This window comes from Leucoraja erinacea, chromosome 7, assembly GCF_028641065.1.
Source record: "Leucoraja erinacea ecotype New England chromosome 7, Leri_hhj_1, whole genome shotgun sequence".
Lineage (NCBI taxonomy): Eukaryota > Metazoa > Chordata > Chondrichthyes > Rajiformes > Rajidae > Leucoraja > Leucoraja erinaceus.
Genome location: NC_073383.1, coordinates 26,846,275 through 26,870,142, shown reverse-complemented (window position 1 = coordinate 26,870,142; position 23,868 = coordinate 26,846,275). Strand labels below are relative to the sequence as shown.

General features: G+C 40.5%; 2 protein-coding genes across 8 annotated transcripts in view; one reads left to right on the top strand and one right to left on the bottom strand.

Moving 5' to 3' along the window:
- LOC129698785 (ropporin-1-like) overlaps positions 1-9,700 on the bottom strand; it is a 38,681-nt gene extending 28,981 nt beyond the window's left edge. Inside the window, exons 1-2 of one of the 5 annotated variants that reach the window (XM_055638055.1) lie at positions 9,633-9,686; positions 1,602-1,681 (exon numbers count right to left, since the gene is read on the bottom strand). The gene's annotated coding sequence lies outside the window, so the exon portion shown is untranslated. Of the gene's footprint in view, positions 1-1,601; positions 2,633-9,415; positions 9,602-9,632 lie in introns of those variants that run through there. The other 4 variants (XM_055638052.1, XM_055638051.1, XM_055638054.1 and 1 more) reach the window with 4 other exon arrangements.
- Positions 9,701-10,346: 646 nt separating this feature from the next.
- The window catches only part of kalrna (kalirin RhoGEF kinase a), a 584,657-nt gene continuing 571,135 nt past the window's right edge, over positions 10,347-23,868 (top strand). The window contains exon 1 of one of the 3 annotated variants that reach the window (XM_055638050.1): positions 10,347-11,226. In XM_055638050.1, the coding sequence (XP_055494025.1) occupies positions 11,160-11,226 (67 nt within the window). In that variant the 5' untranslated portion in view covers positions 10,347-11,159. The remainder of the gene's footprint in view (positions 11,227-23,868) is intronic. The other 2 variants (XM_055638046.1, XM_055638045.1) reach the window with 2 other exon arrangements.

Here is a 23,868-nt window from a genome sequence, read left to right as displayed (position 1 = left end):
TGTGGTAGGTAAATTACTGGAGAGGATTCTGAAGAACAAGGTATATATGCATTTGGATAGACAGGGACTGATTAGGAGCAGTCAGCATGGTTCAGTTTGTGTGAGATCAGTTCTTATGAATCTACGGCGTTTTTTGGGAGAAGTAACCCAAATAGGTCAATGAGGGCAAAGCCATAGATGTTGTCTATATGGACTTCAGAGAGGCATTTGATATGGTTCTGTGTGGTAGGCTGCTCTGGATAGTTAGACTGCATGGAATCCAGCGTGAGTTCGCAGACTGGGTAGAGAATTGGCTTTATGGGAGGCTGATGGTAAATGGTTGTTTTGTTTGGACTGGAGGCATTGACTTGTGGTGTGTCTCAGGATTCTGTGCTGGGCCCATTGCTGTTTGTGGTTTATATGATTTGAATGAAAATGTGCAAGGCATGATAAGTAAATTTGCAGATAGCAATAAAGGGGGTGGTATTGTAGATAGTGAAGATCATTATTAACACAATACTGTAGAATCTAGATCAGTTGGGCAAGTAGGTTGAGGAATGGTTTATAGAACTTCTTACAGATAAGTGCCAGGTATTGTGTTTTGGGAAGTTAAACCAGGGCAGGACCATCACAGTGAATGGCAGGGGACTGTTGTGGAGCAGAGGGATTGAGGAATGCAGGTAAAGTGTGTAGGAGAGAACTGCAGATGATGGTTTACATCAAAGATAGACACAAAATGTCGGAGTAACTCTGCAGGACAGGTAGCATCTCTGGAGAGAAGGAATGGGTGACATTTTGGGTCGAGACCCTTCAATCTGAAGACTGATTGGGCGGTCAAGAAGACTTTAGGTACATTGTCCTTCATCAGTTAGAGTATTATGTATAGAAGTTGGGAGGCTATGTTACAATTGCACAAGATGTTGGTGAGGCTGCATTTGGAATATTGTTTTGTTTTTGGTAAACCTACTATAGGAAGGATGTTGTTAAGTTGGAAAGAGTGCAGAGAAGATTTGTGAGGATGTTGCCAAGGAGAGATTGGGCAGGCTAACTTTCCTCCTTGGAGTATAGGCGGCTGAGAGCTGGTCCTACAGAGGTGTATAAGATTACTAGGGGAATACATGGGATGAATGGAGAGTCTTTTACCCATAGTAGAGGACCAAGAACCAGAGGGCACAAGTTTAAGGCGAGAAGGGGAAGATTTAATAGTATCCTGAAGGGAACTTTTTCCACATAGGGGGTGGTGATATATGGAAAGAGCTGCCTGAGGAGGTAGTTGAGGCAGGTACTATAACACCATTTAAAATACATTTTGACAGGTACATGGATAGGAAAGGCTTGGAGGGATATGGGCTAAACATGGGCAGTGGTACTCGTGTAGACTTGGCCAATATGGGGAAGTTGGGTCAAAGGGCCTATTTTCATGCTGTATGAATTGACTTGCCTGACACTTAAGGGTACCTTATACCATGTTTTGCAGAAAATAGTGGCTATACTGAGAACTATCCACAACGCTTAGAAGTTCTTTCAGGGAAATTCACTGGACTTTAAAGATGCAAACTAAGGTTTATACAAACACACTGTGCATAGGATAGCCAGTACATTTCAAAGTATTTAGCTCTCACCAATGCTAAGCTTTCATATAATCTTGTATCGCTCTTTTATTGTATCTTCAGCATACCTGTAGTTCATCAGAGTCAATGGGCTGTAAAAAGAGATTGCTATGTTTGTATTCCAAAGACTTCAAAGAGAATATCATTGAACTCTGTCCAAGAAATGTGTTGTGGCAAGTTTTGGCTTGCATATGATGGAATAAGCTGGATGGTTAGTAAAGATTCTGGTGCAATAATTTTGTGTTCACTGATATTTAATATTAACTAAATACTAATATGAACCAAATAAGAGTAGTATCTATATTTGAGTACCAGATATGGAAAGATAAAATTTGATCTTTCATGTTCTGGACCTCTATTACCCGTTCCATATCCACAATGTCAAGTCGTGTTTGAAATGAACAGTGGATTTTGTTTTGGCTTTGAATTTCAAAATTCCTGATTCTTGCTGGACATCAAAGATACATTTTTAAAAGACTAAACTATATTGGACTAATCTGAATTACATTGCAAGAATCAACAGAAATCCTGTATTCTCCTCAATTGCTAAAGTATTTTGAATTGTTTAAAAGCTACCAACTAGAAAACCCCAGTTTGATGCCCTTCCACATGTCTCATTCAACCAGGTTTGGCATGATGATAATGATAGAGGGATAAGCCAGACCATGAGATTGCAGATTGTGATTGTGTACATTTCTGCTGCTGATGATGATGATCCATTATGCCTCATGGACACCCAGTTTTGAGCGGACGTATATGTTTTGAGTCTATCCCAGCAAGAGTCATGGAGTTATACACTGTGGAAACCGGCCCTTTGGCCCAACTTGCCCACATCGGCCAACATGTCCCAGCTACTCTCGTCCCACCTTTCCCCATTTGGCCCATATCCCTCCAAACCTGTCCAATCCATGTACCTGTCTAACTGTTTCTTAAATGTTGGGATAGTTCTTGCCTCAACTACCTCTTCTGGCAGCTTGTTCCATACATCCACTGCCCTTTGTGTGAAAACATTGCCCCTCAGATTCCTATTAAATATTTTCCCCTTTACCATAAACCTATGTTCTCTGGTCCTCAATTCACTTACTCTGGACAAGAGACTCTGTACATCTACCAGAATCTATTCCTCTCATGATCTTATACACCTCCAAGTTCACCCCTCATCCTCCTGCTCTCCAAGAAATAGTCTACTCAACCTCTGGCCCAAAGCTCAGACCTCTGGTCCTGGCAACATCCTCGTAAATCATCTCTGTACCCTTTCCAGCTTGACAACATCTTTCCTATAACACGGTGCCCAGAACTGAACACTATAGTCTAAATGTGGCTTCTCCAACATCTTATGCCACTGCAACATGACCTTCCAACTTCTATACTCACTACTCTGGCTGATGAAGGGCAATGTGCCAAAAGCCTTTTTGACCACCCGATCTACCTGCGACTCCAGCTTCAGCGAACCATGCACCTGCACTCCTAGATCCCTCCTGCTCCACAACACTACCCAGAGCCCTACCATTCACTGTGTAGGTCCTGCCCATGTTAGACTTCCCAATATGCAACACCTCATTTTCTGCATTAAATTGCATCAAACATTCCTCAGCCCATTTGGCCAATTGATCAAGATCTGTTCTGGAAATGATCCAGTGCCACTCATACATAGGGGGATGTCCCAGTGTGAAGATGGGACTTGCCCCTATTGGTTACTTCTAATGCTGTCATAGATAATGCATCAGTCAGATTATTTAGGGCATGTTCAAGTGGAATTATTCATTGTGTGGGTTCATTCACTGTCTGCCAAAGTCACAATCCGGCAGCTGTCCTTACAGACTTGAACAATTCAGCCACTCATGGTGCTACCAAGCCACTTGGAGATGGACATTGATATTGAGATTCAGACATGAATCATCAGATATTTTGGGTAAGATTTTGCAAGATTGTTTAATCTGGGAGCAACTTTGCCATGTCTGAGTTAATGACTGGGTTAATTCCCACTGGTCACTTTATTTTTGTTCTTTGTTCTAGTTCAAAGTGATGGGAATGGTACAAGTGAATGGTTTGCTTTGCCATTTAAGAGTCAAACACATTGGAACTGTATTTGTATATAAACCAGGCTGTACAAGGATGATGACTGATGTCTCAGACTTGGTGAAACTTAGTTGGGTTTTTATGATCTGACAATTTGTTTAATACTCCAGATTATGAATTGAATTTTAATCTACCATGGTGTGATTAGAATTTTGGGTATTTGTATTGTAGGATCGACCAGCACAGTATCCAGCGTACCATACCACCATTTGTTTTCGACCCCTTCACTGGCACTAAACTGTTAGCCTGTTTGTCTGAAATCCAATACCAGGTGAACAGAGATTTTAAAACTCAATTAAAAATTGATAAGATAACACCATAATCTTTAAAACTTTTACAAAACTGATCTCCATTATTACTATTTTAAACTGAAGCAGACCATCCAGGTTTTGGTTTCTTATTGTCATGCTTACCAAGGTACAGAGAAAAGCTTTATTTTGCATGTTATCCAATCCGATCAGATAATACTATACATAAATAGCATCAAATCAAACTCTAGTACAATTGGTGGAACAAAGGGGAAGGACATGGTTCTCAGAATTGTAGAGTCCAATGTCCGCAGTGGGGTAGAGGTGAATCAGACAGTACCCTAGCTTATGAAATCACAACCATCGTATTGATCCTGAGGAGTTTTGGAACTCGTATCCATCTGATCTTTAAGATGTTACATCTCTGTAACAACTCATTGCTTGTGGAAACCATAGCCTTTGTTACATCAAAATTTAACACTCCATTTGCACTCCTCCCTCAATCTACTCACTGCAAACATGAGGTCGTCCAAAACTCTGCTGCCCATGTCCAAACTCTCACCTCAAACATTTCTGCATTATCTACGGTTGATGATCTATGTTAATGTCTTGATTTTATAGTTCTCACCCTTGTTTTCTGATCTCACTGGATTGCCTTTTCACTATCTCTTTAATCTCCTACAGCCCAATAATCTTTCAAAGTACTTCCTGCTCCTTTCATGCTGGAGTCTTGTGCATCGCTAAAATTAATTGGTCCAGTGTTAGCAGTTGAATATTTCATTGTCAGGACCTTAATTTTAGAATTCCTTCTAAAACCCCTCCACCTCTTTTTCATTATTTTCTTTGAGACACACCTAACTTTGTCCATCTTTCTCTTTGATCAATCCCTAAGTATCACCTTATGCTGTTTGATATCAATTTACTTCCCTTGATTAAGTGCTTTTTAAAAATAAAATTTCATTCGAACCATTACGTTACAATGAAAGATGTTAGTGATTATTGAAAATCAAACACTTCAGGGTTTTACAAAGCCCAAACCCAATCTAACAGCACCTTTGAATTGCTTTCATAACACACTGAAACCGAAGGCTCACTATCCCTTCACGAGGGCATTTGGGAATGGACAATAAATGCTGGGTTTACCAACAATGCCAACCAACATCTTATAAATTATTAACGTAATATTGCAGGCCCACAAGACACTTGATTGAAACTGCATGAATTGTTAGTAAAAGTTTTGATCTAGTTCAACTCTGGTGTTAAATAAGGACGTTAAAATCTTTATGCACTGATTCCATGTGGTCACTGAATTGACTCTTGCTTATATTGATGTTGAGTAGATGGATATGAGATGGACATCTCATACACAGACATAATTTGGCTACTTTTAAACCCTCTTTCAGCTTTCTTCTCCCCCACCCCCAAATCAATCTGAAGAAGGGTCCTGACCTGAAATGTCAGCTATCCACATTCCTCAGAGATACTACCTCTTCCAGCTTTCTCTCCCCAACCACAATCGGTCTGAAGAAGGTTCCCAACCCAAAACTACACGTATATGTGTTCTCCAGAGGTGCTGAGTTACTTTAACCCGCTGAGTTACTTTAACCCGCTGAGTTACTGTACCCACAAGTTTCTTGTGTTTTTGATGACAGAAGTAAAATGTCATCCCTCCAGACCAATCTGCTACTTGTCTTTCTTTAAATACAAATCAAATGTATGCCGTCTAATTGATACATCTGAGAAAGATATACAGATGCAGACTTCCACAGACGTGTTCACCCACATCTGAAATTTAAGGCACCAAGTGCAATTTTACAAATAGAAACATAGAAACATAGAAAATAGGTGCAGGAGTGGGCCATTCGGCCCTTCAAGCCTGCACCGCCATTCAATATGATCATGGCTGATCATCCAACTAAGATTCCTGTACCTGCCTTCTCTCCATACCCCCTGATCCCTTTAGCCACAAGGGCCACATCTAACTCCCTCTTAAATATAGCCAATGAACTGGCCTCAACTACCTTTTGTGGCAGAAAATTCCACAATTCACCACTCTCTGTGTGAAAAATGTTTTTCTCATCTCAGTCCTAAAATATTTCCCCCTTATGCTTAAACTGTGACCACTTGTTCTGGACTTCCCCAACATCGGGAACAATCTTCCTGCATCTAGCCTGTCCAACCCCTTAAGAATTTTGTAAGTTTCTGTAAGATCCCCCCTCAATCTTTTAAATTCCAGCGAGTACAAGCCGAGTCTATCCAGTCTTTCTTCATATGAAAGTCGTGCCATCCCAGGAATCAGTCTGGTGAACCTTCTCTGTACTCCCTCTATGGCAAGAATGTCTTTCCTCAGATTAGGAGACCAAAACTGTACACAATACTCCAGGTGTGGTCTCACCAAAGCCCTGTACAACTGCAGTAGAACCTCCCTGCTCCTATACTCAAATCCTTTTGCTATGAATGCTAACGTACCTGTCGCTTTCTTCACTGCCTGCTGCACCTGCATGCCTACTTTCAATGATTGGTGTACCATGACACCCAGGTCTCGTTGCATCTCCCCTTTTCCTAATCGGCCACCATTCAGATAATACTTTCCTGTTCTTGCCACCAAACTGGATAACCTCATATTTATCCACATTATACTGCATCTGCCATACATTTGCCCACTCACCCAACCTATCCAAGTCACCTTGCAGCCTCCTAGCATCCTCCTCACAGCTAACACTGCCCCACAGCTTTGTGTCATCCACAAACTTGGAGATGTTGCATTCAATTCCCTCGTCCAAATCATTAATATATATTGTAAATAGCTGGGGTCCCAGCACTGAGCCTTGCGGTACCCCACTAGTCACTGCCATCCATTCTGAAAAGGACCCGTTTACTCCTACTCTTTGCTTCCTATCTCTGCCTGCCAGTTCTCTATCCACATCAATACTGAACCCCCAATACTGTGTGCTTTAAGTTTGCATACTAATCTCTTATGTGAGACCTTGTCGAAAACCTTCTGAAAGTCCAGATATAACACATCCACTGGTTCTCCCTTAACCACTCTACTAGTTACATCCTCAAAAAATTCTATAAGATTCGTCAGACATGATTTACCTTTCATAAATCCATGCTGACTTTGTCCAATGATTTCACCACTTTCCAAATGTGCTTCCATCCCATCTTTAATAACTGACTCTAGCATTTTCCCCATTACCGATGTTAGACTAACTGGTCTGTAATTCCCCGTTTTCTCTCTCCCTCCATTTTTAAAAAGTGGGGTTACATTAGCTACCCTCCAATCCTCAGGAACGACTCCAGAATCTAAATAGTTTTGAAACATTATCACTAATGCATCCACTATTTCTGGGGCTTCTTCCTTAGCTCTCTGGGATGCAGCCTCTCTGGTCCTGGGGGATTATCGGCCTTTAATCCATTCAATTTACCTAACACCACTTCCCGACTAACCTGGATTTCACTCAGTTCCTCCATCTCATTTGACCCCCGGTCCCCAGCTATTTCTGGCAGATTATTTATGTCTTCCTTAGTGAAGACAGAACCAAAGTAGTTATTCAATTGGTCTGCCATGTCCTTGTACCCCATGATCATTTCACCTGTTTCTGGACTCTGAATTTCTTCCAGTCCTCTGGTAGGCTGCTTTTTCTGGCTAATTTGTATGCATCATCTTTTGTTTTGATACTATCCCTGATTTCCCTTGTTATCCACGGATGTACTACCTTCCTTCATTTATTCTTTTGTCAAACTGGGATGAACAATTGTTGTAGTTCATCCATGCAACTTTAAATGCCTTCCATTGCATATCCACCGTCAACCCTTTAAGAATCAATTGCCAGTCTATCTTGGCCAATTCACGTCTCATACCCTCAGTTACCTTTCTTTAAGTTCAGAACCATAGTTTCTGAATTAACAATGTCACTCTCCATCCAATTAAGGTCAACCATAGTATGGTCACTCTTGCCCAAGAGGACACGCACAACAAGACTGCTAACTAATCCTTCCTCATTACTCAATACCCAGTCTAGAATAGCCTGCTCTCTCGTTGGTTCCTCAACATGTTGGTTTAGAAAACTATCCCGCATATATTCCAAGAAATCCTCTTCCTCAACACCCCTGCCAATTTGATTCACCCATTCTATATGTAGATTGAAGTCACCCATTATAACTGTTTTACCTTTGTCGCATGCATTTCTAATTTCCTGTTTGATGCCATCCCCCACTCCACTACTACTGTTAGGTGGCCTGTACAGAACTCCCACTAGCGTTTTCTGCCCTTTAGCGTTTTGCAGTTCTACCCATATCGATTCCACGTCCTCCAAGCTAATGTCCTTCCTTTCTATTGTGTTAATCTCCTCTCTAACCAGCAACGCTACCCCACCTCCTTTTCCGTTCTGTCTATCCCTCCTGAATATTGAATATCCCTGGATGTTCAGCTCCCAGCCTTGGTCACCATGGAGCCATGTCTCCGTGATCCCAACTATATCATATTCATTAATAACTATCTGCACATTCAACTCATCCACCTTATTATGAATGCTCCTTGCATTGAGACACAATGCCTTTAGGCTTGTTTTTACAACACTCTTACCCCTTTATACAATTATGTTGAAAAGTGGCCCTTTTTGATTTTTTGCCCTGGATTTGTCTGCCTGCCACTTTTACTTTTCACCTTGCTACCTATTGCTTCTACCCTCATTTTACACCCCTCTGTCTCTCTGTTCATGCTCCCATCCCCCTGCCACATCAGTTTTAATCCTCCCCGACAGCACTAGCAAACACTCCCCCAAGGACATTGGTTCCATTCCAGCCCAGGTGCAGATCGTTCTGTTTGTACTAGTCCCACCTCCCCCAGAACTGGTTCCAATGCCCTAGAAATTTGAATCCCTCCCCCTTGCACCATTTTTTCAGGCCACGTATTCATCTGCAATATCCTCCTATTGCTACTCTGACTAGCACGTGGCACTGACAAATAAATGACCATTGGATACAAGCATAGCCTAAATTAAAACATTTTTGCATTGGGACAGGCCACAAATATGTTGTGTGGTGTGTTGAGCCAGCTAAGTTAGTACAACATAAGATCTATGATAAATTTCAAGAAGTAAGCTGTGCAGAGATGGGGGTGAAATAATGAGAGTGCTGTTTGTGGTGGAGCAATGGGCTTGGCCATTGGCTCAAGATCTTTCTGCCAGGACCATGTGGTAGACGAGATGCCATGGCTATCCTAAGCGTTCCGCATTGGAAGCAAGACATCATCTATCCCAATATTCTGCCTAAAGAAGAATAGTCCTGCACTTGAACTCAAGCTGAGAATTGTCTGAAGAAGGGTCCCAACCTGAAATGCCATCAATCCGTGTTCTCCAGAGATGCTGTCTGACCTGCTGAGTTACTCCAACACTTTGTCTTTTACTGAAAATTGTCTACATGCCTAACCGGACCCAGTTTTGCAGAGCATGCTTTGTAATTGAGTCACCTGTCAATGGTTATTAAAATCCTCACCTGAAGAATGGTCACCAAATAATGCTACTAAAACAGTATGTCAGGTTCAAACGTTGTCCAAGGAAAGGAGAAAAGAAAATGATGAAATGGCTGAGTTTAAAAGGACGGTATGAGGACTCGGTCGAAATTGAATCACTACTAATATGAATGTTTAGATAAAACGCAAGATATTTAAACTGTTAATTCATTAATTTTCTACGGAGAGGTTAACCAGTACCTGTAAATGTCTAGACTGCCCTTTACTGACGTTGATTTAAACGACAGCTGATAAATAACAATTCAAGTATCACGCTGATTTCCATGTTACAGGTTATTGTTGTTTTATTGCGCTACACCGTTTCTTAGCAACCCGGCTACGGCATAAATGATCTGACCACGTTCTGCCCTTATCTTGCAGCCTGAGTGTGGTCACTTCCCTGGTTCTCTGCCCGATGCACCATGTCGTAATCCGACCATTGATTCGATCATAAACACCTTGGATACATTTATATCAAGCACCCCAGACGGCGATCTAACGACATTTTTAACGAGAGTAATAAAAAAAGCTTATTGTGTTCGGTTTACGGTTGTGCATGTTGAAAATAAACAGTAAAAATCATTGTTCATCAGTTGACACATGTCGTGTTTCCCGTTCTTTAAATCGCCAAAGGGTGCACCGTTGTCTCACAGAGAAACCTGGATCTATCTAGATGTACCGATTCCATATGATCCTTGAATCGATTCGTGCGGGGACTAATGTTGAGCAGATGGGCTGTGGCTCAACAATCCAAGTGTTTGGGGACAACAGGTGGGGCCGGATCCTCGGGGACTGCCTTATTCCAGCATCTCATTAACACGTTAAATAAATTACAACTCACAATGATTTGGGTTTCCCTTTAAACCCGTTTTCAATGTTAATGAAGTTATACAATAGTCAACAGCCTTCTTCTTGATCAATACTCTTATTTCTAGTACATGGTTAAATGTATGCAGCCCTCCTCCGCCATTTTGCGTAAAATAACATTTAATTTGAATTATAGGCTGCTCAGATCGTAATTGTGTTTTTACAATGCACAAATCGAGAGGGATCGGATGTGGTTCAGTGCCTCGACAAACGCTAGAAGGCGCAGTGTGGCCACTCCTTGGCGCAACCAGACTGCAAATCCCAGCCACTGATTTGTGTTTCGGGGATTTTCACCATTGCTCTCAGTGTGAGGTAAGAGTTTCTTAAAACAAGGGACCGCTTTCTTCTCATCACTGACGACCCTCGCTGTTGTTCGGTGACTCTCCGCGGTCTTCGCTTCTGTTCATTTTCTTCTACTCCTCCAGCCGACTCGCCGTAAAATGTACACCGTCCGACGGCCGGTGTTCCTGGCTCCTCCCGGCCCCTTGTCATTGGGATAATTTCCATCGAGGGCTTTGCAGCAGTTACGTTGAAATAGTTTATTCGCTGTTCATGCACGTCTTGTTTGACAAGAGTGGTTATCTGTGGCTCCAAGTTGTGGTCTGAAGGATCTGTCACCGGTGGCAATGCATTGAGCCGAGCCCATGTGTAACCTATTGTTGTTGGTATTGTGATGCTGCGGCCGGAGAGAGGAGGGCGCCTTTGAACAATAGAGGACAAATGCAGAGACGTTTGGTCGAGCACAGCTTTCTCCTAAACACCACCACCTAACAACAGTTGACAGCCAGCGCTGAACATGGAGCTCAGTCTGTAGCTGAAGTGGATGTAATTCTTTTGTATTTTCTGCATTGGGGGCGAACGATGAATTCCGCAGAAGGGACGGACGAGTGCGTCAACGATGGTGACATCGCGGCATTTTTCAAGACAGGTAAGGGGGGGGGGATATGATTTAGGGGAGAGGTTAGGTGTTGTGAGGATGGGAGGGAGACGTGGTTTCTGTCCTGCTTATTGCATGCAGCAGTCTCTCCACTGTATTACTATCGTAATTCGTGAGTAGGTGTCACCGCTGTCAGGCCGACTCGTCTGTAGTATTCATGCTTGTGAACATTAAACAATGAAACAAACGGTTTCAGGAAATCTGATGCAGCAGAATAAAATCTTGAGCAACGTGTGTCTGACAACAGTCATCCGGTTATGGAGCGTCTGTATTATTCTGAATTTTTCTTTAAAGATTGGGGTGATTGATAATATTTATCATTCTAAAAGAAAAAAAAAACATTTGTGATGTCTTGTGAATACTACTAGTCAGCTGCGGGGTCGAGTCTATGGAATCAGTCAATGGCGCTTTGTGCTTCGTAGAAAATCAAGATCATGTCGTTTTTGACAAATTATTATCTTGTGCAGAATCACGCGCGATGAAAAAATGCAACCGATTAATTACTATTATTTCTGCAAATACTAATTTCGGTGCCAGAATTGAACGGAAGCATTTTACTTACTTTTCAAATAATAAAAATGCATATGGATTTCAGTTTTATTCAAGCGAATTAAAGAGTTGTAATTGTGTTGAATGCCACGCCGTTTTTACTCATCCGAGAGTAGCCATCGAGCTGTACCTCAAACACCCAATACAACGTTCGCTCTACACCAGCTAGCGTTTTGGCTCGGGATAACTATGGCAGGCTCTGCCTTCATCACTCATTTGTGAATATGCTGGAGTCTAGAAACATTGCCATTTACAATCAATAAAGGCAACAGTCACCTTTCAGTTGTGTCTCGTGGAATACTAGAACCCAATTATATTCTCCACCCACAACATGCTAATGTAGAAGGATACCTATACGGCCACCTCATAGTATGAGCCAACATTTCCTCCTGTCTGTTAACGGTACTGGAACATAATTATGATGTCATCATAATTATGGGCAATAATGTGCATGCATATATCTAACACACACACACACACACATTTATATATGCATAACCATTATGCATGATGATGTACTACTTTAGTTGATGAAATTGTCTTCACCTGTTTCTTAACCTAAAATACTCCCAATCCAGGTGCAAAGAGATTCTGGTACCTTGGGGTGGAGGTGAAGGAATGTTAGTGCCATTCCCCTCTCACTGCCCCAGCAGATGCTTAATAGTTTTTTTTTTTAATCCTTTTGCATTCACCGATTTAAATCTTTTTTAGAATATAAAATATGTGGTGCTGCGAGCAAGTGTTTTTTTCCCCCCTGTGTGGTGGTCCAGTGTCAGGTGTGAGAGCAGCATCTGTTTTAATCCCTTTCATTTAGTGGATTTGGACACACAGCTGCGGCTTGTTCCTTGACTTTCAAATAGCTAAAGGTAACGCACATTCAGGAGAGATTCAGGACTAGTCTTGTCATATTGCTTTATTCTTGACAACTTATGAAGAAACTTAAATTGAATTTTGTGCTCTAATTAAAGTGTGAAACTTTGAGTGTGCTCTTGTCCTTTAAGCTTCAAGATTCATTACCATGGACTGCGACCTAAACTGCCAGTCATTTTGGTGATCTTCTGCCACCTTCAGTGATCAATCAACCATTCATTACTTGAGTACAAGTTTGGTTGGATTTGCTGTGTAACTAATCAGATTTTATTAGTAATGGGTGAATATGAAACTAGTAGCGTTGTTTTGCAATTAGTATTAAAGTGGTAGAATGTCTCAGAAAAACGCAACAAGATCTTTATCTTTGCTTGATGCTATGCTATGCTAATGAACACAAATTAAAGTCATTAATGATTTCCTGGTCTTATTTTATTTGACAAATGGTCAAAATAATTATATCCATAGCTAAGGATGAAATTTCAGAAACATTTTTAAAGTATAATGAAAATACATTTTATTATTATGGGGAATAATGATCAGACACAGATATTGACAGAAGTTTGGTACATTGCATTAGTCCCACATGATTGCAGTTGACCAAATCAAATGGGTATCCTGGTGCCTCTTATAAATGTTGACAATGATAAGAAATAATTTTAGTAACTTCATTCATTGTTATAGAGTAGCAATATCTTGCAATGTTCATAATTATATGCTTGTTCAGTTTTGTTTAAATAAACACATAACATTATTCAAAATGATCTGAAGCAATCAAAGTTAAAAATTATGACGTATTTCCATCAGCAATCTAATACCATAAATATTAAGTCCCTGCCAATTATGGACATTTCTTAACACTTTTATGCAACACTTACTTTCTGTACCTACCATTTTAGCCATTTTCTCAGCCACATTTATGTCATGTTATGTGTCAAATCATTTGTATTTCCAAAGCTCCATCCTTAATATGCTCAAGTTTCATTTGGATTAATCAACCAATGTGCATGCCTGGTTACACAGAAAAGCTGGAGAAACTCAGCGGGTGCAGCAGCATCTATGGAGCGAAGGAAATAGGCAACGTTTCGGGCCGAAACCCTTCTTCAGACTGACACAAACAATGTGCATGCCTTACTGGTTCTGGCTTGTATACTATTGGGGCTATCTCTGTGTGTTTGTTCAAAGTGTTCAGTCATTTTGCCTGCTTGCTTCTACAGTTGTGGAAAATTGGCAAATTATTAGCCCTCGCCACTGCTAATGTAATGCCATCAAAGTTACTGCTCCTGAATTGATTTACTTTTTGAGTTTGTTATGTTTCCCTATTGGAATTTAATGCTGCTTTTTGACCTTTGGACCCAGCTTGTCATACTCCAGGTTCCTACCTGCTGCTATTGACTTTGTGACTGGTACTTTGTAAATGTTGCCAGGTTCTCAGTTGATCCTGAAATTGGTGATTTCACCTCATGAGGCTTCAGGCCTCTTGGTTCTTGGTTTCTTGGTCCTCCAAAATATTCCAAATGGAATTTAAACTGGAGGTGGTGAAGGGAGGGCTTAAGCCAGAAAGGGTTATTGGGAAGAAAGAGCTACTTTAAATTTAGTTGCATCTGGTTGGGTAACTCTAGTTGGGTGGAGATTATTCCATGCTTTAATTGTGCGGGGGAAGAACGAATTGCTGTACACATCTGTCTTTGTAGCTGGGATCACAAATTGGATCGAATGCCCTCGTCTGCTCCTAATTGGTTTGGGTTTGGTGTAGGTCTTGTAGTCTATGTCGAGCTGACTATTTAACATTTTGTAAAAACAGGTCAAACGGTGAGCTTCACGTCTGTCTTGGAGAGGGTTCCACCCCAGAAAATTCAGAAGTTTGGTGACACTCGTTTCTCTCTCATAGGTGTTAGTAACAAATCGAGCTGCCTGTCTTTGGACACGTTCGATGGAAGAAATGTTTTTATTTGTGTATGGGTCCCATGCTGCAATTGCGTAGTCCAAATGAGGTCTAACGAAGGTGAAGTATAGCTTCTCCTTGACAGAAGATGAACAATGATGAAAGTTGCGCCTCAGAAAGTTTAGGACACCTGTTGCTTTCACCGTTGCATGATGAATCTGACCATTCCAACACAGATCATTCTGCAATTTGATGCCAAGATACTTGGTTTGTTTGGATTCTTCAAGGGTGGCTCCAAGTATATTGTAAGATATTTCACCTGGATTCCTCTTTCTGATGACACGCATAGTTTCACATTTGGAAGGGTTGAACTGCATGCCCCATTGTTGTGACCACTCAACCATAGTATCGAGATCCTTTTGGAGAGCATCTTCATCATCAGCTGACTTAATTGGACGGTACAGCAAACAATCATCAGCAAAAAGTCTGCTCGTACTTGCGACCTTTTCATGGATGTCATTTATGTAAAGCAAAACAGCCTCCAGCTGTCAGTACACATCTTGGCTCTCTTACGTCCACACTCTCAGTCCTGGTTCACTTATCACACATATACTTGTACAGTGAAATTATTTTTTTGCATGCTGCCATTGCCGGGTCACAACCAAAGATATCAACCATTGCTCTGTCTTCCACAGATGTTGCTTGCTCTGCTGAGTTCTTCTGGCAGTTTTTGCTCCAGATTTCAGCATCTGCAGCCTCTTTTGTCTCCATTTTACTACTTCATTGAAAGTTCTCTTCAAGGCATGCTGACTTTAAAGAAGTTCCTCTCTTCCCTTCGAGGGTAGTTCTGTAAATTACCCTCATTCTTCTCCCACTATTGTTTGTACTACTCTTTGACACCATTCCCATCAAGACTTTATATGTTGACATCATATCCCATGTGGTTTCCAGCTCTGATTTCAGGCCTCCCAGTTCAATCCCAGCCAGGATCTCGAAGATGTACAGCCATTATCTATTCACTACTTCTGCACCCATTGATCTCTCTCTCTCCCTCCCCCTGTCCTCTTTAGACATGGAGATACAGGACTGCAGATGCTGAAATATTGTAATTTTACCTGCCTCTACCCTTTCCTCTGGCAGCTCATTTCATTGACCCACAACCCGCAACCCCCCCCCCCCCCCCCCCCCCCCCCCCCCCCCTCTCTCTCCCTCCAGGGAAAGATGTCTGGGCCAATCCAATCTGTCATTGCAAGTCAAGCTCACCAATCCTGGTAACTGGCTCAATCTATCCGTCATCCCCCCCCCCCCCTCACCTGGTTCTACCTATCACCTACCAGCCCCTGCCGCACCCCTCCCGCACTTCCTACAGGCCATCTTCCCTCTACAATCTCAGCACTGACGTAGGGTGGTGACCCAAAACCTCAACCATTCCTTCCTCCCTCCACAGGTGTTGCTTTACCATCGAGTTCTTCCATCAGTTTATTTATTGGTTCACATCTTCAACACCACTACCTGTCTTGAATTCATACCATGTTCCCATTTTGCTGATCACACCTATTTTGTGTAGTCCTTTTGTTCCGTAATTTCTGTTTACTTACTTACTTTAATCAAATTGTTGTGCATTCTGATTTTGTGCCCGCTATACCTACACTAAACTAACATTTTTGTAATAAGTGAACTAAATGTGAGAACATTAAATACAATGTTGCTTTGAAATATATCAGTCGGACATAAATACTCAAGCTTAATAAAATGTATCTGCTATCAAGCCTATTGCAATTGTAAGAGTTCTGTAGAATAGAGCAATAACAGTGTTGTTGTAAAGATGGATGCTCAACTTGGCTAGGACACACGGAAAAACTGTCATGCTCTTTCTTGAAATAGTTTCATGGCATTACTTATATCCACAGTAAAGGACAAATGAGGTCTTGGTTTAATGCATCAGCATTGAATGCTAGCCAAGAATTTGCACTGTTCTTTTGATTTTTATTTGAACTCACAATGTTCTAACTTAGTTAGAAAGTTGGCTAACACAAGGCCTTTTAATTCATCAAATTTGTAAGGAAAACACTCCTCCACTTTTTCATTGTTGCAAGTGTAAGAAGTTGAAAATAATTATATATGCATAAAGTCTGCGCAGAACTTTATTACCATTCATGGTGCACTGTATATAAGTAGTCCGACAATATGATCAGACATGACCACATTTGCCTACATCATATGTTATAGATTTCAACCATAATGAAGACAGTATTCACATAAATAATGTATCCTGATAAAAGGCATTAAAACTTTCACCCAGAGAAAGTTGAATCAGCCCATAGCATTTGTATTTACTTTCTAGACGATAATTTAAGAGCAGCCTGGGACCAGATCAGCTGTTATGATTTTAATGAACAACTGGCTCGTTTGAGAATATTAGAGGAACACAAATGACAGCATTTCCACATGGTGCTTTTAATAATGTTGTTAAATTAAATTATTTCTATATATTTAATTTTATTCAATATGTATTACCAAAACAAAGATTAAAATATATCAATAATATTTAATTATATATAAATTGGTGATGCAATTTGACTCCTTTACCAAATGAGGCTTCAGATCTGAATCAAATTTAGACAAATTTACATTTGAAACTGGGGTGAATGGAAATATAAAAACAAATCCGTTTCTTGAAAGTAGTTCTTATTTAATTGAGTAGGTAAATGGGAGATTCTGATATGTCTATTGCAAAGTAGTAAATGCAAATTTAATAACCTGTATGCAGGTACCCTGTACTGGATACTGAAAATGATTTACCTCCTATTTCGGTTAACCCCACTTATAGTTAAGTTATTGTTTTCATATAAGCAGCTATATTGCTATTACTTTTAAATTTGTTGATCTCATTATGTTGCGTGGAAGGAAACAGTGGGGCGGGGAAGTGGTAGAGTTATTGCCTTGCAGATCCGGGTACCTGCGTTCAATCCTTACAACAGGTGATATCTGTAAGGAGTTTGTATGTGCGCCCTGTGATCGCATGGGTTTTATCTGGGTGCCCCGTTTCCTCCTCCAAAGATGTACAGGTTTGTAATTGAATTGACGTCTGTCAATTGTTCATAGTGTGTAAGATCGTGCTAGTGTACATGGTGATTGCCGGTCGGGGCCGAAGGGCCTGTTTCTGTGCTGTAATCACTGAAGTCTAAACTCTAATGGAAACAGTTGTTTAGGAAAAATGTTTTGTGTGAGTACCTTTGTCTCGTTCCTTTCTCATTTTTATCCGGGCTTGCATTGAAATTACTCATCATTCCTCCACCCAAAGTCAAGGCCTTTAACATGTTTTTAAAATGTTCTTCAAATATTCAGTTTTAAACTTTTGACTAATTTTAAATACTTTTTTTAAAGGCAGAATTCTTATTTTTCTCTGGCTCAGATAACCAAGAAGCAAGCATAGCAGATTGTGCAGAGCTTTCTGTTGGCATAATGTTATTGAATACTTATCATGGATCACATCAATTTTACATTCATGGAACACTTCTGCTGTTTAAAAAAAAAAAAAAATCACTTTGCTATGAATTGTGAACGTTGTGAATCTCAAAAGGCAGATTGAGAAATTGGTAACCTAAATTGGAATGAAAGAATGAGGATTCTTGTGCTGTAAAGACTTTTATTGAGCAGAAGCAAGGAACTAAAGATGCTGGTTAATACACAAAGGGACACAAAGTACTGGAGTATCTCAGCAGGTTAGACAGCATCTCTGGAGAACATGGATAGGTGATGTGTCAGGTCGAGACACTTTTTCAGACCCAGGCAAACCTTGAGATTTCGCAGTGGAGCAATCAAAATGTAGAAACCAGGAACTGCTGATGCTGGTTAATACACAAGTGCTAGAGTAATTCAGCAGGTCAAGTGGCATCTCTGGAAAGTGTGAATAGGTGGCTTTTCGGGTCGAGATGCTTCTTCAGACTGATACCCTTCTTTAGACTTCAGTCCTAAGATTTTCATTGAGTTTATTTCCCGTCAACAGTATTTTGAATACTGTTTTTTGAACTGCTAAGGTTTGAATTTATAGCGGTTGGATTATGGCTACAGTCTGTAAGACAATCAAAATAATATTTGAGTTTCTCTGGCTTTTTAATAACCCCTCTTTAGTACTGTAAGATAATACCATCAACAGGTGTGGCTGCCATTTGTAGTGAAATGGTGTCCCCAAGTGGTGGTAGTCTCACAGCTGTTGTGACCTTCTGGTGAGGAAGTTGTTAAAAATAACTAGTGTTCAGCTTTTATGAATTTTATTTCCACTTTTGTTGGAGAGCATCAGGAAATACAAAGCAGTATATTAGTTCCGTAATCTTGGGTTCTTGGTAAAATTGTTTTCTCCAGTATTTTGAATTGTTTCAATATGTATTCTACTCCTCTTCAGGCTAAAACTGTAAAATAAACCCTTAAGCAAAACGACAGATGATTATTGTTTAAGAGGGAACTGCAGATGCTGGAGAATCGAAGGTTACACAAAAAAGCTGGAGAAACTCAGACTGAAGAAGGGTTTCGGCCCGAAACGTTGCCTATTTCCTTCGCTCCATAGATGCTGCTGCACCCGCTGAGTTTCTCCAGCTTTTTTGTGTAACGACAGATGAATATTACTCTTTTCTGACACTACTAGTGCATGATTTAATGATTTCAGAAGAGGAGTCACATGAAGAAAATTAGAAGGAAAACTGGAAGAAATAATAATTTTTGTAGCATCTTACAATGACTGGTGCATTTGCTTCAGATGTCAATACAAAATTTACAAACCTAATCTCAGTAGTATTATGAAACGGGTGCCAGGAATGAGCAGCAATTATGTGAACACTGTCCCTCAGCTTGTTGCAATGCTTTAGATCAGTATATGTTTGCATAAAGTTATGTGTTCTCTAAATAATGTCATGGATATTTACAGCAAAATTAAATCATTCTTTTTTCAAAGGAAAGTACTATTTATAAACAATTGAAGGGGTATGAGATAGTTCTATGAAACAGTAGTGTGAAATACCAGGCAACATACACAACTTCAAACATACTGCGATCACTGGCCTATTTAGTCTGGGGCTGCCTTACAAAATAATTTTTTTACAATGATTTAAAAACTAATTACCTGGCTTTATGGACACATTGGAGACTATTTGCTGATGTTATCCCCTTTGCTAAAGAGTTGGATTTTTTCTGCAGTTAATATCAAAGTGTGCCTGTGGTTAGAATAATGACCACTCTTCAGTTAAAAACTAAGGCATAAACTGCATGGAATGTGATTTTATTCAAATCCAAGAAATCACCTGCTGTATTGAGAGAGCAGGATGATTGCTGGTCTCAGAATGAAGGTTATGGTTAATTGATCTAATTTTCCACCTTCATTCTGTTTTGGGTATAAAGGCTAAAAGGAGAGATTTGAAGAAACTTGAAAGGACACAAAGTACTGGAGTAACTCAGTGGGTCAGGCAGCACCTCTGGAGAACATATGTAGATGACGTTTTGGTTCGGGACTTGTTCGGATTTCAATCTTTGAACTTGTATTGTTTTCTTTGGAGTGCAGGAGGCTGAGGAGAGACCTGATAGAAGTTTATAACATTATGATAGGCGTGTATCGGGTAGATAGTCTGTTTTGCAGGGGAGAAATGTCAAATACTATAAGTAGCAATGTTACAAAATTATGAGATTTAAAAAATCAAGTCTGCAATTTATCCCATCAGGTAAAGCATAAAAATAAGTTTAATTTGACACCTAATTCACTTTCATATCTCAAGTATTAAAAAAGTTATGGCCATTTTCATACTCGGAAATTAGCATCTTTTTCCCTATTGATTTTCCATTGGCTTAACACAAAAGTTGTGATCAAGGACAGTGAAATGGCCATAACTTTATTAAAAATTAAGAGAACTGAAAGACATTTTCAGTTATTGTAGATTGAAGCATTCTGAAACAAATATTAAACAATCTTACTTGGATGACCTGAAATTAAAGCATATAATTAGTTAGTTACCCAATTGTAGCTAATTCCAAAATTCAATGACTAGATCTAAACATCTATCCATTTCTTAAGAAAAGATTAACATTTTTAAATAGCCTAAGTGTCCAAAGAACATTCACGCAAGAATTCACACTAAAACATGATTTTTAAATCTCATTGACATTAATTTATAGGCCAAATGGAAGGGATTTAGTGTTCAATTGCTGTAAATTAATGGCCATTTAAATCAGTTTGTGAGTGGGTTTTTCTGGAACGCGATGGTTTGGAACGTTGCCATTGCAGTGGATTTGAAGCCCATATGTGGCATGAAAGATACTGCGGGTTTGAATGGGCCCCCAAGTCACGTACTCGCAACTTAAATTTTGAATAAAGGGATTTTAAGAAGCACTTTTTAATGTAAAAATAAACAACCTACCTTGCCCTGTCCCCTACATAAGATCGTCCTGTTGTCGGCGTTCGCGGCTTTAGAGGATGATTTTTAATCTGCTATAACAATTAAATAACCCAATTTAGTTTAAAAATAGCTGCAGCGAACGAATTTAGCAGCGATATTTCGTCAGCAAGTAAGCAGGCTGAACAACCTCGATTTCAATAGCCTAGAGAAAATCGCGTTTTAAACCCGCCCCCCCTCTAAAAGGCGCCAAAGTCGCGCACACGGGCAGTGACAGAACTGCAGCACCGCTGAAGGTAAGTTTTGCAACATACCGACTATAAGGCATAATTTTATGGTGAGAGAGAATAAGTTTAAAGGAGACGTGTGGGACAAAGTCTTACACGAAGCGGTAGATGACCAGAACGCACTGCCAGGAGTAATGGTGGAGACAGGTACAATAGTAATGTTTCAGAGATTTTTTGACAGGCACATGAACATGTCGGGAATGGAGGGCTATGGATCATCTGGAGGCAGATGGGGTTTAATTTGGCATTGGGGTCAGCACAGAAATTGTGGTCTATGATCTTTAACTCATTTGTATGAAGAAAAGGCAAGTTGCAATGGTTGCCATTGCAGGTGCTATGCTAAGATGCCCATGGAGGTCTATGGTATTCAGCCACACACTAACTAGGATTTTCAGAAGGAGAGACACAGAGAGTCAAAACTCTAAGGTTAGCTGTACAAAATATTTTGGATGTTGTAAAATAAACATTCTAGTTTCAAAGATTTAGGAATAGACTAGACCAAGTGCAGACCCCAAGTCTGCTCCCCAACGCAATATTTCAGCACCGCCCGTTCCCCCAAGGGGGGGAGGTGGGGAGAGGATGGGTATGAGGGGAGGGGGAAAGGAGGGGAAGGGGGGTTAGAGCATGGGGATGAGGGGGGGGGTTGGAGTGCTGGAGTATCCTTCCTTCCCGGAGTGGGGGGAAGGGGAGGAGGGGGCTGTGGGGGAAAGGGTGGGGGTTGAGGGGAGGGGAGGGGGAAAAGGGAGGGGGGGGGGGGGGTTAGAGCATGGGGATGGGGGGGGGGGGGGGGGGGGGGGTTTTTGGAGTGCTGGAGTGCCCTTCCTTCCCGGAGTGGCCCATCTTGCCTTACGAGTGCATTGTGACGTCACTTGGATTTTTTTTCCCGAAATGTGTGAGTTTGAGGAAATCGGGCTGTTTTCAAAATGTCAACAATTAATAACTTTGGAAATATAGATGGCAATGCCACGGAAAGATGTTTATCGCCTCTATGGAAAAAATGTGAGTAGAATGTGTGAAAATGGCAAGGCTGTGGCCTAGCGTTTGGAAGAAGATAGAAACTAACCGGATTGATACAGAGACACATTGTGGGCACAAACAAGACAAGGACTTTTAGTTCTATAGAGATGGAGATATATTCCTACATTTTTAGCCTTTAATTTTTTATGCATTTGGACCAACTGGAACGAGCTATTTGGCGTGAATTCATGTTTCAAAAATGCTGCACGCTAAAGCATAGGCGTTGTCACTTTTGTCAGCTTCCCTTAGGTGAAGAAGCTGGACTTATCTAATTTAAAATCTGCTTGACACTCTGACCCAGGGTACCTGGTTGAGCTGCGACATCACTGCGCCAGAGACCAGAATTTGACCCTTACCTCGGGCACTGTCTGTGGAATTTGGATGTTCTCTCTGTGAATCTAGGGGTTTCCTTTGAGTGCCCTGGTATCCTCCCACTTCCCAAAGAGGTGTGAGTTTGTAGGTTAATTAGCCTCTGTAAATTTTCCTTGGTGTGTGCAGGGAGTGGGATAACAAAAAACTAGTGTGAACAGGTGATCGATAGTTAGCGTGGACCAAAGGGCCTGTTTCCATGCTGTACATCTGACCTAAACCCAAGGTTTCCCAAGCAGCTGGGCACTCTAGGTAAAATGAGAATGTGAACCTGATACAATGACATTTATGTCATTTGGAGAAGACCTGGGGCAAGCATCATGTCTTTGCCTCCTTTATCTGTCCATAATGACAAGAACATCAGCGGTCCTAACTGCTGCAGGATTAAAACCAATCCTTTAAGATAGATAAATCTGCTTTCAGCTTCTTTATAATTTAAAACAACATGTTCATCATTCGTTTATAGTTGGATATGAAGGTGAAAATAACATAGTATTACTTCTTATTTGATTATTTTTGTTCCTTTCTAGAATTATTGAAACTGAAACTTACCCAGATTGAATTTTATTTTATTAATAGACAACCAGAAGTTTACTGCCCACATGACAGTGATTTCCATGTTCTTGTTTTAGTTATTGTTCAATTCTATTTAGGAAATGTCGGGTTGTACCATTTAATGTAGCATGTGACCTTTTTCTCTCAGCCTGATTAATGATTTTTCCTGACATTTATTAAGTGATAATTTACCAAAAATCCTCGCTGTCGTTTAGAGTATAAAGAATAGCGTGGGGCTTTATTGCTTTAAAACAAAAATTGGCCGTTTGTAACTGAGGCCCTGGCATCTATTTGGAGCTCACAAGAAGGTGGCTGTGGAAAGGTTATTCCTATTGTTCCTTTTCACAATTGGCAATCTGTATCTTGCAGAGTATCATTGGCTCAGAACAATGTTGCTGAGAACCTGTCTGACAGATTGAATAATATTTGGGTGATAGACTGCCCATGGTCATTTCCTGATAGTAGTATGTTCTATCAGGAGGTAATACAGCAATGGCAGATGGCTAATTGGATAAGATAAACCAGTACGGCTGCAGGGATGGTAAAAGGGGCATTAAGAGGATTATCTAATCATGGCAAAAAGTAAAGGTTTCTGAAAAGCAATTCATTTTATCTTGCTTTGCAGTTTGCCTTTTTTGTGAGAGGGAGACCAATGTTAATTAATGGAAATTAAAAAGAAATCTGAATATCGGGTTTTTCTCTATCCCACTATTCACTTGTTATG